Source organism: Poeciliopsis prolifica, unplaced genomic scaffold, assembly GCF_027474105.1.
Source record: "Poeciliopsis prolifica strain line A6 unplaced genomic scaffold, Auburn_PproV2 SCAFFOLD017, whole genome shotgun sequence".
Classification (NCBI taxonomy): Eukaryota; Metazoa; Chordata; class Actinopteri; order Cyprinodontiformes; family Poeciliidae; genus Poeciliopsis; species Poeciliopsis prolifica.
Genome location: NW_026562392.1, coordinates 3698423 through 3715298, shown reverse-complemented (window position 1 = coordinate 3715298; position 16876 = coordinate 3698423). Strand labels below are relative to the sequence as shown.

Here is a 16876-nt window from a genome sequence, read left to right as displayed (position 1 = left end):
AATAAATTAGGATAATGCTGTATGGAGTGTGTTTTGGCTAAAATGTTGATTTTCATTTTGGGTAAGCCGCGGCACCATGGCAACCGCTAAAGGCAAAGCATTTGCGCACGTCTTCTTACCTGTTTTTATTTGTTTTGCAAACGGCCATCTTTAGGAACTGTCACTTCAGCTTTGCCGAGTCAGTGGCTAGATGCTCGTCCCCTGGTGGTGCTTTCATGAAAGTAATCAAGAGTGAGTCTTCATTTATTACCACCATTGCACATAAAAGTAGGGCAGATAGTTGGTAGCGCAATCTGTTTGCTTGTGTGTGTGTGTGTGTGTGTGTGTCTGTCTTTAAGTAGCATGTCAGTGGGCTCTCTTGGCCTCAGATGGCAAGAAAGCAAGCTTTTTATGCCCTGCAGTCACAACAAATTAGCGAATGAATAAGACATTTGGTGTTGCCTGGGCTTCCTCTTGACTGCCTGCTCTGCATGAAGTGAGCTGGCCTTGGCCCTCCACGCTGTTGAGCTGAAAGTGAGCATGGATGCACGGATGAAGCCAACTGGCCTTGCGATCCGGCTGCCTCTCTATTCAGCTGTGAAGAATGTGAAAAAAGAAAAAGGCTGTGAGGAGTCTGTTGGAAAATATTTTTTTGCAGAGACTTGTTTCAGATCAGTATAGTTTTTGACCTCAAGTGGCAGATGGGTGATTGTGGCGAGTTTGGTGCTAAAAGCAGTAGATGTTGGTAAATGGCACACTTGAATGTCATTTGTTGTTTTACGATAGAAAAGTTTAGCATCTATGTGTGTAAGTGTAAGAACAGCAAGTAAGTAGTATTGTTTTCTGAATAATTGCAATGATTGCTTTTGTGCAACCCAGCAACTGGACGTGCAACATGCAGGTAAACGACACAACACGAGAAAGTTTCTGGCAGCGCCATCGTGCTGGGTTTCTCCCTGGTTGGCGGAAACTTTCTCCTGTTGATGTTGTTCAACATTGTCCTAAGATACCTCTGCAGATGAATCAGCTTGACTTTGGTCAAGTGCCTCGAAAAAATATTCAATGTAATTGACCCTATGAGAATTATCTGAATCAACAGGAGGATCATCAGCATCGATTCTATGGACTCTTGCTCTATCCCCTGTGAAGGAAAGCCAAGTCACTGGTTCCTCTGTCCATCTCTGGGCTGGCAGAGGTGTTGGTGTGCATGGATGCCTGTGGTCGAACTCGGGCACCTCGGTGCTTTCCTCCTCCCCCGGGGGAAAGGCTCTACAGTGTCACTGCTGCCCACACTCGGTGGCTGAGCAAGGAGGGCCAGGTGGTGGTGCAGAGCGCGGCACACTCAAGCGTGGACGCGGCGCATGCTGACATTTGCCTTCGCCGACCGCTGCAGGGACAGGAAAGATCTGCTTTTCCATATGCTTGTGCTCGTTCCAACCCTCCCCTCTGCCCCCCGCAGTCTCAACCAGATGGCTCCCTGAACATTGTTTACCTTGGGTGACGGTCCCAGATGCAGAGCGTGTCCATCGGCATCTTCTTTCCGCCTGTTTGGCTTCCTCATTCCTCTGCACTCTCTTTTACTTCCAAGTGCCAGTCGTATCTTTTTCAACTCTTGCCGATTCCGCTATCCGTCTCACAAACTCTACAACAAAATGCTACTCGGACACTCACGCTTACCCTGGTCATTTTCTTTTTTTGTTTTTTAATCACTTGTTGACTCGTGCATGGGCAGATCATTTCACACCAACCTTTAAAATACAGTTTTTCTCTTACCTCCCCATCTCCGTTTGTTTTCTTTGGATTCGTGTGTGTTGACATCTGGGAACTCCCTTATGGCAGCCTGACGAGGATAAAAAACAGGCCTACAGATGTTGCAAGCGCAGAGGTCCAGATGCAATTAGCTCTCCTATACAGAGTGCTTTGACAACTCGGCGTCCCGACAAGCTGAACCTCACCTTTACCGTCGTTCTCCCTAAAATTCCGGGACAAGCTGAAGGATGTGTACACCGTTTCTCATCAACACCGAACGGGAGTCGGTAAAAGTCATACAAAGTCAAAGGATTTGTTGAAAACAGGACTGTAAACTTTCCAAATAAGTCGCCCTTTTCTTTACTTTTCTCTGTAAACAGAATGAGAGGTTCACATTGTGTGTTTGTTAGAGCGTTAAGTCCAAGGTTTACATTCCAAAGACTTTAGAGTTGTGGCCCCCCCATGGAGAAAAGCCTTTTGGGTAGTGGCTGTCACTGTAAGTTGAATAGATCTCCAATAAAGACGTTGTGCACAAGAAGTGAATCCATGCAAAGGCAAGGCCATTTGGGTGTTGAAGTAAAGATGCAGGTTCTTACAAAAGGCTTGCGGTTCAATTGATTTTCTTTGGTTTAGGCGTGAACAGGTCGGGCTTGTGACCTGTGTTTACGAATCCTGTGTGTCTCCCGGCATTCCTTTGAGATCTCCACAGCCTGCCTTTTTGTGACTTTTTTTTTTTATTGTCATCGTCTGTCTACAGAGTAATTTTAAGTTTTCTTTTTCAATACAAACCATTGAATGCTTCAATGAAACGCTTCTGTCATTGTGAAACCAGAAGGAAGTTTTTTTTTTTGTTAACATGAAATTCCATCTCCAATGAAAAAGTTTTTTTTTTTGACATTATGTTAGATTTATGATTTTTTTCCCTTATTTTTTCATGTCATACAACAATGCGAGGATAGAATTGTGACCTTCTGTACTGAAGTAAAGCTTGTTTGACCAAAATATTCAGAGGAAAAGTTGCATCAAACTGCTCTTCCTTTGAGTCGTGGAAATGTTTGGTCTTTGTTGTTGAAACGCGTGTTTCGTGGAGTATAGACTCCAGAGGACATTACTTATAAATAATAGGAATTTTCCCCAATTCTCTAAAATGTGGCCATGTTAGGTCACAGCATCAGACCTAATAATTAGCATCAGGATTTCTCCAGTGTATGGCAAAAGTACTTGCCTGAACTGTTTGACTTTTGGGATTTTAAATCACAAATAACTTAAAATCATTTATGACTTAAAAAGGAAGCGTAGTGGCAGCAGGGAATTTGAGTAGTGAGTTGTTTAAAAGGTTTCCGAAGAAATTGTGAAAAGTTTTTTTATGTTTATGAATATAGTTAAAGTGTTTTTGTGTGTTTTTCTTTCAACTTTATGAATTTTAATATTTGTTTTTTCTCCCAAGCTCAGTCAGATGAATAATATAGGATATGCTAATAGCAGATTTACGAATCTCATTGGGATTTGGGTCTGGATTTGCTATCAATACAAACACAGTTGGGTTTTTTTTTTTTTTAACAAAAAGGTTTTTTTTGTAAAAATTAAATTTTCTTGTCAAAAAAAGCCAAATTAAGTTGAACATGATTGATTTATAAAAGCATTAAAAAGGGCCAACCATCCAAAAGGGTGAATACTTCTATTGGCACTGTAGCTGGAACAATGGCATGTCAGCGTCTGCTAACACGTGTTAACACTCTGTCAGTCAGACGTCAACCTTCCTGTTCTGAGATCGGCTCACGCAGCTGCAGGATCCTCTCCGGTTTGTCCCTCGCTCCGCGCACCGCTCCGCACTGACCATCTGTGTCGTTGTTTCTGTCGAAGGTTAGTTTTCAGCGGTGATCAGAAGTAACAGCTGGCTCTGGAAGGGGAGTTCTCCTGCTCCAACCATCGCCCCGCTCCCCTTGCTCCTCACAAACCAGCAGAAACGTCAACAGCTGTCATCTGCCTTCCCCAAATGACCCAGCTCTCCTTCCAGCTGCCGTCGCGGCACCCTGCTCCCAGCCCAGTTCTCGTGTCAAGCCTGAACCACTTTCTTTTTTGTACATATTTTTTTCAAAATTAAAGTTGGCAAGAAACTGATCATCATTTTCTATGTTTAACTTTAATCTCCAGATTTGACTCAAGTTTTGTTCATAATTTAACCGTAATGGAAAGTACTACAACTTGAAACAGAAATGCTTACTGTGGTTTGATTAGCTTCACAGTTCTAGTTATGCTATGTGCGTAGTTGGGCAAGTATTTTGACCTCAACATCATTTTTAGGCATATTTTCTCATTTCAAGCTGGATAAACTTGAATGTTTAATGGACTTAATCATGGCAGGTGGTGTGTAATGAGGGAGGGTGTAGCCTAAAGAGGTCAACACCCAACATGAAGGTGTGTAAAATTAATAGGCACCTTTTTATTTTTCTTGAGGCAAAATGGGCCAGAAAAGACATTTAACTGACTCTGAAAAGTCAAAAACGACCAAAAGTCTCACAGACAAATCCAGCTCCCTTTTAACCACGCAACAATTACAATCTAATGTCGCCATTGTTTGTGTGCTTGACTGCTTGTGTCTAAGCTAGGCATCTGCATTTCTTTGTGTGTGCGTTCCAGCAGCATCACCCAAGATCATCAAGCTGCGAGAAGAACCGACAGATTACGCTGAAGCACAAAGAGGAAAGAATCCAGCCATCAACAGCACCTTGGTCCCTGTTAAGGGGATAATTAACCTTGGGAACACCTGCTTCTTCAATGCTGTTATGCAGGTTGGTAATAACACCGTTATTATTTTAGCTTGTGTAAAAAGGCTCAGTTAGTGACAGGATGCAGATGTTGCAGCAGAGAGCAGACATTTAGAAACCATCCCCCATCTCTTGTTTTAGTTGTATTAGCGCTGCAACTAACAATTGTTTTCATAATCGATTATTATATTGCTTGATTATTGATTTACCAAATCATTCAGTTCTTTATTTGTCAAATAAGAAAGTAAATATTTTATTGCCTAAGATGGAGTAACATAGCATTTAATTTATGGAAACATTTGTAGATTAATGATTAATCTTTGCATTAATTACTTAATAATTGGAATACAAAAGGTGCTTGACAGGAGATTTGGTTTTTTTGCTCAATTTGAGCCAGGTGAAGCTAAAGATTTGCTACTTAAGGATTTATGAGTGAAATTTAGTTATTATAAATGCAAAATATATATATTTTTAGTGCAGCTTTGGATAAATTACTGCTCTGAGGACTAAGCCGATTAATCATTTCAGCTTTTAATTATATTAAGTGACCTCTTCTTGAGCTAACGATTAATTGATTGCCAAATTAGTTGACGATAATTTCAATAATCAATTAATCACAATTAATCTAATTAACTGTCAGATCTATAGTTTATTAAGTGACATTTTTTGAGTCAATGAACAACCAATTAGTTGAAGATTATTTCAATAATCGATTAATCCCGATTAATCCAATTACCTGTTTCAGCCCTTTGTTATTTTATGACAATAGCTGATATAAATCTGAAGTAGAGCTGCGTAATAAAGTGCTGATCTCATCGCAAATAACCTGTTTACAAGTGATTACGACCCTTAGCGAATCACAAGGATTTCCATTTTGCCGCAGCGGTAAATATGTGTCTCTTTTGAACCTGTAAACACTCATCTATTTATGAGGCTGGTCCGAAGCGACGTTGAATACGGTCCCACAATAACAGTCCACCGGCCGCGTTGCGCAATGAAACACAGGTTCACAGCAGTTCACGTCGAGTTGGCTTGGAAACACCGACCTTGCGAGTGGTGCTCAGTCGGTGCAGAGCGCGTTGACAACACAGCCTCCTCCGCCGGCCCCTGGTCATGTCATGGTGACTGCAAACTGACATGCCTCTGCAACAATGAAGCTGTTTTTTCAGCCATTTTGTTAATCACCCTCAGGGTCTCGGCGGCTGATTGAAATTCGAGCGAGCGCGCTTTGCATGCTTCTCCCTCTCTCTCTGTCCTCTCTCTCTCGTTCGCTGTTTGTATTGTCCCCTTGAAAATTGCAATCTTTGTCAGTGAAAACACATAATTGTGAGAGGATGAGCAGTGTCTACATTCACAGTGCCAGCTTTATTGTGCGTTTTCCATAGCAACAGTGTTTATTGGCAGGATTTGACAAAAACAAATATCCATTGAAAGGCAGAGGAGAAAAAAAGTGCCTCTATAATGTGAAGCGGCAGCCATTGTTTCAGGCCAACTTCTCACCAAGGTTCCTTCTCTGTGTAGAAACACCACGGATCATAAATGTCTTTTTGAAAGCCTTTTTTCGAAAGCCTCTTTCAGAATAATAAGCTCACCTGAATTTCCAAATGCTGCAAAAATGGAAATAACAATTGGCATAGGTGTTACATCCAGCCTTTTAGAATTCCACAAGCAAACTTCGCTGTCATAAACCATTGATGCAACCATCAGAGGTTTTTGGCCAATTAGCAACTTTACTTTTTTTTGACCCTCTGACCATTTTTTTTTTCTCAGGAAATACAATTAACTCTGTTAACATTTATTTGGATCCTTCCTGCTGTAAGTAGAATCAGAGCCAACATCACATTTTAAATAAAATGAAGAATTCACTTATAAACAGAATTTAATGTTAAGAAACTAATGATTAGAGTTTATAATTTTTTTTTTTAGCAATTGAGTTGTTGAGCATTTTTAGCAGTAAGTATTGTCTCAAATCAGCTCCAGGTCAACTTGTTTCTTCAGAAATTAGACAAAACCTCATCAATGTGATATCAATTGATTCAAATCAATAGAAAGATTACTGGAGACAGGAAGACTATTTACGCTCTGAATTAATAAATGAAAGAGAGTTATGATTATATAAGTTAAATTTCATCATATTCTTTTTCAGACTCGAGGTCACCAAATAAGTGGTGTATTTACATGTATTTAAGTATGTAAATTTGATAGTAAGGTATTGTATTTACACTTAGAAACATGAAAGTCTTTATTATTATGTTTTGTGCTGCTGGTGAAATGTCTGTCTGAAATAAAAGATCATCAAATCAAATTGGAAAAAAAAATTGGAAACATTCCTCTGGAAAAAATTAGTTTAATTTCAAATCTAATTCTCTAAATGTCCAACTTTGAGTCGTCTCCTGTCAGTAACAACTTCCACAATGAAGGGTGTTGCTGGTAGCTCTTAGGTCTTAGATCTTTCCGGCTGGCGACCGCCTGTCACAGCTCATGAAGTTAATTATTAATAATTGGGTCTTAACACAGCTGAACATCTGTATGTGTGATGATAAAACAGATTCAGTGGAATTCAGTTTTTAGATGAATGAAATCAGAAAAATATTTTTCCTTTTGCTTTAACAGAACCTGTCGCAGACGCACATGCTCATTGACCTGATTCAGGAAGTGAAGGAGAAAGGATACAAGCTGAAGATCTGTCCGTCTGTCGAGACAAATCTGGTACAGTCTGCTGCCATATATTCTTCCTCTGATGAGATAAATGTAAACTCCAATTAGTCTTTTATAATTTTCCAATTCAAAATGTTCATGATTTGTATTTTTTCCCACAGAGATGATCGATAACATATCATAAGCAATTTAACATTCATCGGTTTTTGTATCCAATTGAAGGAAGCTTGAAAATGTGGATAAAGTCATAAAAACAAATTGTTTTGCTTCTTAGAGCTCAATTAAAGGGATGAATTTTTGATTCGATAACATGACATTTTCCTTCCAACACTTCCTTACTCTTCCAGAGTCAGCTGACTGTGGTTCTGTCCAGCCCCGACCCACTGACTGCAGCCATGATTCACTTCCTGCAGAGCATGAAGGAGTCAGGGAAAGGCCCCGTCAACCCCAAAGTCCTCTTCAATCAGCTCTGCCAGAAGTACGGTCTAACCCTTTATATCAGCATCTAATGCCTGTCACTCCTGATCTCAACTGTCTTAACTCTCTTGACAAAACTTTTATGGTTTTTTGGTCAATAATGTGAAAAAACTAAACATTCAGAGCTTTACAACACTTTTTTCGAGGCGCAACAACAAAAAGGTATGTTATTTTTTCTTCAACAAGCCTGACCTGGGGATTCCGATTTTGACCAGTACAGATTTTTACAACGCGCTTTCGGTGTTGAAAGTAATATTATGAGAAAAAAATCAACAATACTCACAAACTAGTTTTAACTGCACAATGTAGTGTTCTTAAATGTTAATAAAATATTATTACTGACCACACTGCTGCTAACTAAACTATACTACACTTGGACATTTTAAACGCAAAACTTGTACAGCAGTTTTGAGCCTCTTATCAAAACTAAAGTGAGGTCAGTTGAATTTTCTTTATCTTGCAGTGCAAAAAGAAAATACCCAAATGCAGCAGCTCTGTGGCTATTGAAATGTAAATAAGATCTGTTTCGCATGTAAATATCTGGAAATTGATCGGCGCACTGCTAGTTGTAATCATCTGGATCACACTCTTTCCCTCTCAGCCATAGCAGCCTTTACTTTCACCTGCTTTCATCCCGTTTCAGCAGCGCTGAACATTACTAACCAGGTAACACCTGCTCCCAGCAGGGCACTGTCATCACACTGTCCCTTATTAAATGATCAGCAGCTAACTCGGGCTAATCTCCATCACGCTGTGTGACCGGCAGACCCGGCGCCTTTTGCTTCTGCGAGCTGAACAGCAATGTTCTCTTTCATGAACAGGTTCAGTGACTTCCTGTTGAGAGTACAACGCACTACTGGTTGGGTCCAGCTTGCCTGTGTGTGTACTTGTATATGTGTGTACGTGGTGGGTCTCGCACTGTTTGGCAGTGCAGGTGGGTAACCAGGATATTTAATGCCGGGTGAGCGAGTCCGTCTCTGGTGCGGCTTTGGCGGTTATTCTGGTGCCTCGCCGTCATCAGACAGTTGGCGGTGTGCTTCTGTGTTGCGAGCGTGGACGGCCACCTCACCTGGCACCATCTCGGGCTGCAACACGCATGCAGGCAATTGTGCATTCAAACATCACGAAATGCCCACACCTTTATGCACTCATTCGCTTAATTTCAGGTGGGGCTCATCTATTCCACTGGCATGCATTCGTGAAGACAGAGATTTGGTTTTAAGCCTCAGCACCCATCAGCCAGTTACACATTATGTTTGCTTTAAAGGGGCAGTATAATGTAAAATCGACTGTTTTGAGCTTTGCGTCATGTTATAATGTTATTCCCTCATCCAAAATAAACTTGGAGTTTGCTTTATGCAGGTTTGAGAAATCGTTTTGGTCCATTCAGCTGTGCAAAACACCTAGCACCGTTTTCAAGGCAGAGCTCCTCCTCAGAGCTCCAGTTTCCAAGTTTATGAGCGTCAACCTAACCTCTACTCCCCCACTCAGCTCTTTCAGACTAACCAGCAGCAATTAGCAAACACCTGGAGTAACTGCACATCTGCTGAGCTCATTATACTTTCTTCTTTTAGTACAAAGGTGGAAAGAACCATTGTACTGAGAAGGGTTAGTAGAGGAGCCATGTTGTGATGACTTCCTGAAGGTGAAGTTTCAGAAAGAGCAGGAGTTTCTGTAACAGCCAGAGGCCCAATTTCTAGGCGCTAAATTACAAAAACAAATTTCCTTTAACTAATATTTCATATAAATAGCATTTTTATAACAACTGAAGGTAACATAGTTACTTAATTGTGCTATAAATTGGTACTATGTGCCTGGACAACACATAGTTCTTTCCCTTTATTTGAGACTATGAAATAATTACTGTTTTCTTCCAAGCAGAACATGTAGAAAAAAACAAACAAATCTTCTACTATTCACTGAGAAATAGTTATTTTTCTCCTTGGTGTGAAAATCGAAAAATAACAGCTTAAGAACATATTTTCACCTGTATACTAGAACTCTGTATATGTATCTAAACTGAGGCAATTTTGAAAATTCCTTAGTTTAATAAGTTTTCAGACAAAGCACCATGAAAGAACCAGAAAACCTGCAAAGTCTTTATTTGTTCTCCGCGATGCAGGTCTAGACATTTTGTGCTAGAAATTCAATTGAATTCTCCAATGTGACCTTGTTATTTTAGTGGCGATACCTCCCCGTTTCAAACAGTGGCACCTATTGAGTTGCACCAGAAAAGCAAATGTATATTAACCAAATCGCTTATTTTCTTTCACACCAACTGTGAGCGTTTTTTTTTCTTTTTTGTTTTTTTTTTATTTTTAGAAACTCCGTCTGTGTAAAATCCCATTTAAGATTACAAATATGTTGTAACTTTCTGTTTTCATTCTTTTAAACAGAAATCCTTGAAGGTGTTTGCAAATTTTTGACAGGAAAACAATTTTTTTTAAAACTTTATGCTTCAGATAACAGAATAATTCCCCCTTCTCCAAAATCCATCATAATCACTGCTGAATTTCTAATATTTGTTACGTTTAGCTTTTCTTTAAAAAAAAAAAAAAAAGTAACTACTGGCTCTCGCTTGTAGATGTAAGATTGTCTTGATGGGCAACAATCGTTTTTTAGTCATTCTACCTTAGTCTATTTATTTCAACTAACATCTTCATCCTAATATCCGATAACAGTGTTTTCATTGTGATTTTCTGATATTTTAAATAGGAACAAGCTGACTTTTTTTTTTTCATACATTGACATTTACAACACAGAAGTGTTAAGAGAAAAAATAAAACTGGATTTTACCAGTGAAATGCCCTAAAACGATTGCATTCTGCTGAGGCATGGACTGGTTGCGGACAGTAAGCTATACCACGGTTTTTAGACGTTACAAATTCAAAGCTGCACAACATATTAACATGTCACGATACAGCTTCGATTTAATTGAACTTATCTGCTATCGCTATGACGCTACACGCATTCATTTACATCTACCTCAACTTCCAAAAACAGCTAAAAACATTATGTGCCAATGTAAAAAGTGTCATTTTATTGTAAATCTTTTAAAGAGGAAACAAGACGTCTATAGAAATTAGGACTGACGTCAGTCTATAGAAATTAGGACTGACGTCAGTGTATGTGAGTGTTACAAGGAACACTTTTTGCAAGGTAAGAAGATTCACATTTATATACTTCCTAAGTAAGTAAGATGCAACTAAATATTGCAATTTGGAGAAGGTACAACATAAGTAACCATGGGGAACAAGCCCCACAATAATATAGGCCGTAAAAAATCCCCCCAATAAAACTAACACTGCTTTTAAGTCTGCTCTGGCGTAAGAGGAAATATTGTTTATAACACAATGTTATGTACACATTCATTCCTTTCTGAAGCCACTTTATTTTTTTATCACTGTCAGCCTCCTTCATAGAGCAGCTCGTCCACTTTCTTTCAGGTCTTGAGTTCTGAAATAAAAAGTGCAGGGTCAAGAATGTATATTTCCACAGCAGTGACCCCGTGTTGCAGCAGCACTCTGTGAATACACCCATCCGGAGCCGCTGCCGCTGCAGGGTCTTCCCTTTCAAGGAGGCTGGGTTTGCCCTTGACCTGCGGGGGGCTGACATCTCTTTTACCGCGTCTCTTTCAGCATCTTTTTCGGTGTGCGCCATGGCAAGCAGGTTAATAATGCTTTCTGGTTTCGAACTGAGGACTATTTGAGGACTGTGCGCCAGAGCCCTTCTTGGCTTTGTGTGTATGTGTGTTTTTTGCGCATGGGTTCACTTGGATTTGACCTCGACCAGCTGAGTTCCCTACAGCCTTCCTCCTCGTCCTTCTGCCAGAGCGCGGGGCTCCGGTCGTCGCCTGGACCGGCGCCAGGCTGTGTGTGGTCAGCACCACGCTGTATCTGGTGCCAGGGACGGTTCCAGCTTGTAACCAGCGTACTTCAAAGCTAGTCAACAGCTAGCTTGTAGCTAATGATGAGTCAGAGGAAACAAAAATAGGAGCTCACCAAGGTTTCAAATATTGGGTTCTACCCAATATTTCACAGTCCAAAGCAACATTTACACTTTTCAGTACTACTTTCAGTACATTTCTGTACCTGGATATACACTCCACACGTCACCAATATGTTAGCTGAACAGAATTATCCATACAGATATCAGTCTACACCTGCTTCTTTCAAGGGCTGATTCAATTTCAGGATAGCCACTGAACATGCTTTTGTGTTGACGTGTGCGTGATGCGAGCGTGAAAAGTACGCAGGCTCCCTCCTCTCTTTTCTATTGTGGATTAAAGTCTGCATACCCACATCATTCAAATATTTTCGAGGAATAAGCTTTGTGAGAAGCCTTTCATCCCTGATAGAAATAGCGGAGGACAACAATGAATTCCATCATGCGAGTCTCTCAAACGCCAGCGCACACATCCCAGGCCACATACTTTTAACGAAGCAGATATTCACACACACTTTTCAATTAGAGAAGTGTTAGATTGCGCATATCTTCCCAACAGAATATGGACGATTTTGAGTGTTTTTAAATACATTTGTTCGTGTTAGCCGTGAAATTAGACTTTTTTTTTTTTTTTGTCATGCTTGGTATTTTAAGCTATTCATGATGTAGCTAAAGAACCAAAAACAAATTGTAAAAAAACACTTTTTAATATTATTTGAAAATGAATAAATATATGTGGAACATTATATTGCGTTATTGCTTTGCAAATACATAATAGTGAAGCACCAATCAGAGGTTTTTTGGGTAATTAATGACCACCGATTTTATAAAGCTACGATAAGTATTTATCCTCCACTTCCTTTCTGTCTAACCACAAAATAGATTACTGTTTTCTGTGAACTAAAATTTAGCGATCAAAAGGAAGGCGTTTTTCACAGTGAAAAAATCATATTGGCATTTATCAAAATAAAAAAATGTATATGTAGTTACAGAGCTGCTTCTTTTTGCATCTCTGTAAGCAATAACATTTTTAAAAAGACTTCCTCTAGATCTGTGATAGAATTGAACTTTTCAAAAGGATAGAAACGAACAAATTTGGAATAATATGGTCAGCTTCCTGTTATTTGCTTTTATCAAGTGCTATCCTAACAGAATTCCTCAAATGCCTGTATAGAAAATTGAGTCGTCTTTCCTGAAGCACCTAAAACTTTTTGTGCTTCCCTCGATTTCCTTTATGCTCAGTTATTTTCATGGGAAAATTACTGAGTCCTCTCAGTAACAAATTGCACACCGGAGAGAGTTGTTGTGAGACTTGTTGAAGTCTAGGTGTGGTGCATTCATTGATGTTTGGAGGGGAAAAAGTCTCCTTCTTTTGCTTGTGAAAAATCAGACTAATTCCGTCACCAACCCCTTTCTGAGCATTTCCACTGCAAAACAGTTTTCAATAAGTTACATTAATTGATACATGAAATGCAAAATTTAACTAATAAAATTGTGTTTTAAGTTTCAGAGTGGCACTGAATACACTCTGTTTTTCAGCACCTTTTGAGCTTATACTTTGAATTTATCCCATTCAGATGTATTTCTGTATAATATGGCTATTTATGGGCAAAGGATTACTGTATTGTGTGAAGTGTGTGCCTCTGTTTTGCTCATACATGTATGTGTTCTGACTGGGTGGATGGATGGGGAGGGGAAGCTTGTGTGGCCTTGTGTCTGGTACTAACTCATCCGGCTATTAATTGTGTTAGCACCGCAGCTGTTTGCATTGGCCAGATTGAGAGCAGCGCTACAGGGCCCTTCTGCTTCCCTCCACTGGGATGAGCTTCCAGACCTCCTCATTCCCACTGATCCTAACAATGCTTTTCATTTCCAGTTCCATCTCCGTCTTTTCTATTTTGTGTATTCATTTTGTTACCTCCACTTTTCTATTCGTGCTCGACTGTGTGCTATATTTAGATTTTCTTTAGACCAAGCTGCTTCTTCCTATGTTTCTTTTGTTTTGTTTTCTAATTTGGAATAACTAAATTTATATCATCAGCTATAATTCATCTTCGTCTGTTAGCCAACAAACGTAATGTTCCTGCACACCCAAACGTTTTGGGACCTGTCAACATGTTAAATTTTCAAGGTTTCGCTAATCTTATCCAGGCTTATTGCCGACACTGTGTCAGTTTTCTGCAGTTTGTTATGAATTTGTAAATTTTGTGAGCTCAAAAACACAATGTTCTCAAGAGCTCCTACATTTTAAATGAAATAAATTGTTCTATTTCACCAAAACACCTAAATCAATGTGGCGCTGTTCAACCATTTCTTTTCTGATTCAGATTATCAATAGCCGATATTTCTTTTTTTGACACTTTCGTCTAATGCTTTTCTTTTTTATGTTGCAATAATTCTATTTTTAGAACATAAAAAACATAATAAAGTTGAAACCCAGTATCACTAGAGCAGTTAGGCATTCAAACATCCTTGGTATTGTTTGATGGCATCTCTAATCAAAAAATACTCCTCCTATTCAGTGAGCTGGCCCGACCAACCTGTCTTCAGTTATGTGGCTGGCTCGGTCCAACAGGTTGCCATGGCTCCAGTCTCGGCTGCCCATCTGCCCCTGGCATCTGTCCGTCACATCTGCTTCTCTGTGGACAGCCAGGGAGGAACCCAAGGAGAGCCTCCCCTCTAATTTCTTTAGCACTAATAACCCTTTTGGAGGTTGACTTTATTTTTGTTGATGAAATGTGAAAGAAATGCCTTACTGTATTATTGCCGTCTTCATGCTAAGACTTCTGTGGTTTAGTAAATTCAAGTAATTCTGTTATTATTGTAAGAGGGTTATTAAACCCCTTAACTGTCTGCCCCAAAACACTTGCATGCAAACCAATGAATCCATGAGAACAGCGGCGTCCTATTGACTGTTAAGTGGTTCGAATTAGATATTATTAAATGTATCTTAGCAAATTTGTAAAACCCCAATAATTATGTTAAATGCAGTAAAGGAAATGAACTGGTCTAATTTCGGGAGCAATTGGAAAGACGTCAACAGGATCCTTCGAGAAGCAATTGTTTCCGTCAGTCAATCTCAGAAGGGTAACGCTGCCATTTTCTAGCAACTTGCATTTCATTCCATTGTTAAATCATAAGACATTTAGCTGGAAAATCTTAATAGTAAATGCTCGAGACAATCTCAGATAAATTACAAAACAACAGAAGCACGTCTCCTTCTCCAATAGCCTTTTGTGTATTAAATGTTAAAGCTCATCTCTGTGCCAAAGTGTTGCTTGTTTGGGAGAGTTGCAAGGAGGATAAGAGCTCAGTATTTTCAAAAAAAATACGGTGGTAAATTGTCATAGAAAAGCTCAAATCTCACGTATCATTTAAAGTAATCATTGTTTTGACTCCTGACTTGTGAAATATGACAAATTATACCCTGATCTGGCAAAAACAATTCCAAATGACTTATTGCAGGTAGATATTATATATTAGATTAATAAAATAACATTTTCTTGAAGTAGACTGTGAAGAAAGAATAGAAAATTACTGGAAACCGCAAGTTGTCAAGGCAGGCATGAAATGTTCCCCTGACATTCATATAATGTCCTGCATCAGAAAGAGTTGCATTTTGCACCTGGAGAAAAATCCGGATGTAAAAAAAAAAAAAAAAAAAAAAAGACAGGCGGCAAAAAGAGCAGCACCAGTTTCCCAACTAAATATCGTCTGGAGTCTGGTTTGTGATTTTGGAAACGATAATGATAATGTTCAGATACGTAAAGCTATAGAACTATATAAGAATATAGAGCTATAGAAAGAGGAGAGACGTTTCTTTTTGCCTTGGCATTTTCAATATTTGCACCTTTATGTTCAGATCTGTGCCAGTTCGTTCTGTACTCAACAATGCAGCCGTCATCAAAGTTTATTTGCCTGATAGTCTGTCATGTCTTCCCCTAACACACATACATTGTGTGAGTAATCTGAGCTCCTTCCAGCCAGGATATCATCCAACAATGAAAAGGTGTGAAAAGGCCTTCACTAAACCCAATTGTAGATTCATCTTTTGTTCATGTTTCTTTTGTTTCTCAGCTCATTGTGTGAGGGAGTTCTTTCTGACATCATTGGGTGTTTGTTTTGTTGTCTGCCAATGTTTGTTTTGTAAAATGTTGAAGATTCACTCCCAACACTTTCTGCTCACTCTAATGTTTCTTTTTTTTTATTTCTTTTCCAGACTTTCTGTTTCTCTGTTCTTCTCACTATTATTATTTCGTCTGATCTCCTAGTTTTGTTCTGTTGCAGAGCTCCACGCTTCAAGGGCTACCAACAACAGGACAGCCAGGAACTTCTGCACTACTTACTGGACTCCATAAGAGTAGAAGAAACTAAAGTAAGTTTACAATCTGTGGAATCAGAATGGGATGGCAACTGCCCTTTATTTTTGATTATTAATTGAATAAAAATGGACTTGTTCTGCAGACTTTTCAGTTTGACTTTACAAAATGGGAAATACTTGAAAAATAGCAATAACACATAGATAGAAAAATGACCATTTTCCTGGTGCAGTGCCTAAAATGCAGCTGCACCATTCCTTCATTAGATGCTTAATCATTTGCAGCAAAGGGTGCAACTGCACCCAAAATAAATATTTCTAACATCAACGTGAAAAGCTCAGCCCTGTCTGCTTGACTTAACATCAACTGTTCATTATTTTTGTATTAACCAATTAATAATTAGTGACCTAAAGTTGCTTAATAAGAGATGCTCTTTCAGTAAATGGCCTTCTTTCAGCCTATATACGCCAGTTAACAATTGATTACTAAATTAGTGACAGTCATTTCAAGAATTTATTAATCTAATTGATTGATTCTTTCTTACTTACTCTCTTACATAAATTGATGTATCTGAAAGTAAGGCATTAATAATCCTCCTGCAATATTAGTGTGATGCTCAGAATGAGCCTGGTAAATGTCACAGTTGGACAGTGGGAAGTCATCGGTTGGTGTCCGTCAGACCGTCAGTTCCCGAAACCACACAAGAAAAGCTTGTAAAATGCATGTGGGGTCAGTGCAACTCCCCCTTGGACTGCACACAGTGTCAGAAGCTAGTGGGTTACAAAGATCTTTGAAATTTTTGACTTGTAAGATCGCAGGAGGGTTAAAATACCTTAAATTTATTAGAAAAATGCAAGTTGGCCTTAAACACGCTAATCAGAGGTCTTAAATTTTGTGGTGGCAGAATTATTTCATATTTTTCTCGTGGAACTTCCCCATCAGACAAATGTTGGAGTCGTATGCCGACATTTTCATTATGTT

The 16876-nt window shown here is 39.2% G+C and overlaps 1 protein-coding gene across 7 annotated transcripts in view; it reads left to right on the top strand.

The window, feature by feature from the left end:
- Positions 1-16876, top strand: part of usp45 (ubiquitin specific peptidase 45) — a 36873-nt gene that overhangs the window by 8929 nt on the left and 11068 nt on the right. For 3 of the 7 annotated variants that reach the window (XR_008606727.1, XM_055042143.1, XM_055042145.1), the window contains exons 6-9: positions 4369-4520; positions 7110-7205; positions 7502-7632; positions 15864-15951. Coding sequence is in view for 6 of the 7 variants with exons in the window: in XM_055042143.1 (XP_054898118.1) it covers positions 4369-4520; positions 7110-7205; positions 7502-7632; positions 15864-15951 (467 nt within the window). In the remaining variant the exon portion in view is untranslated. Of the gene's footprint in view, positions 1-61; positions 232-4368; positions 4521-7109; positions 7206-7501; positions 7633-15863; positions 15952-16876 lie in introns of those variants that run through there. The other 4 variants (XM_055042144.1, XM_055042146.1, XM_055042149.1 and 1 more) reach the window with 3 other exon arrangements.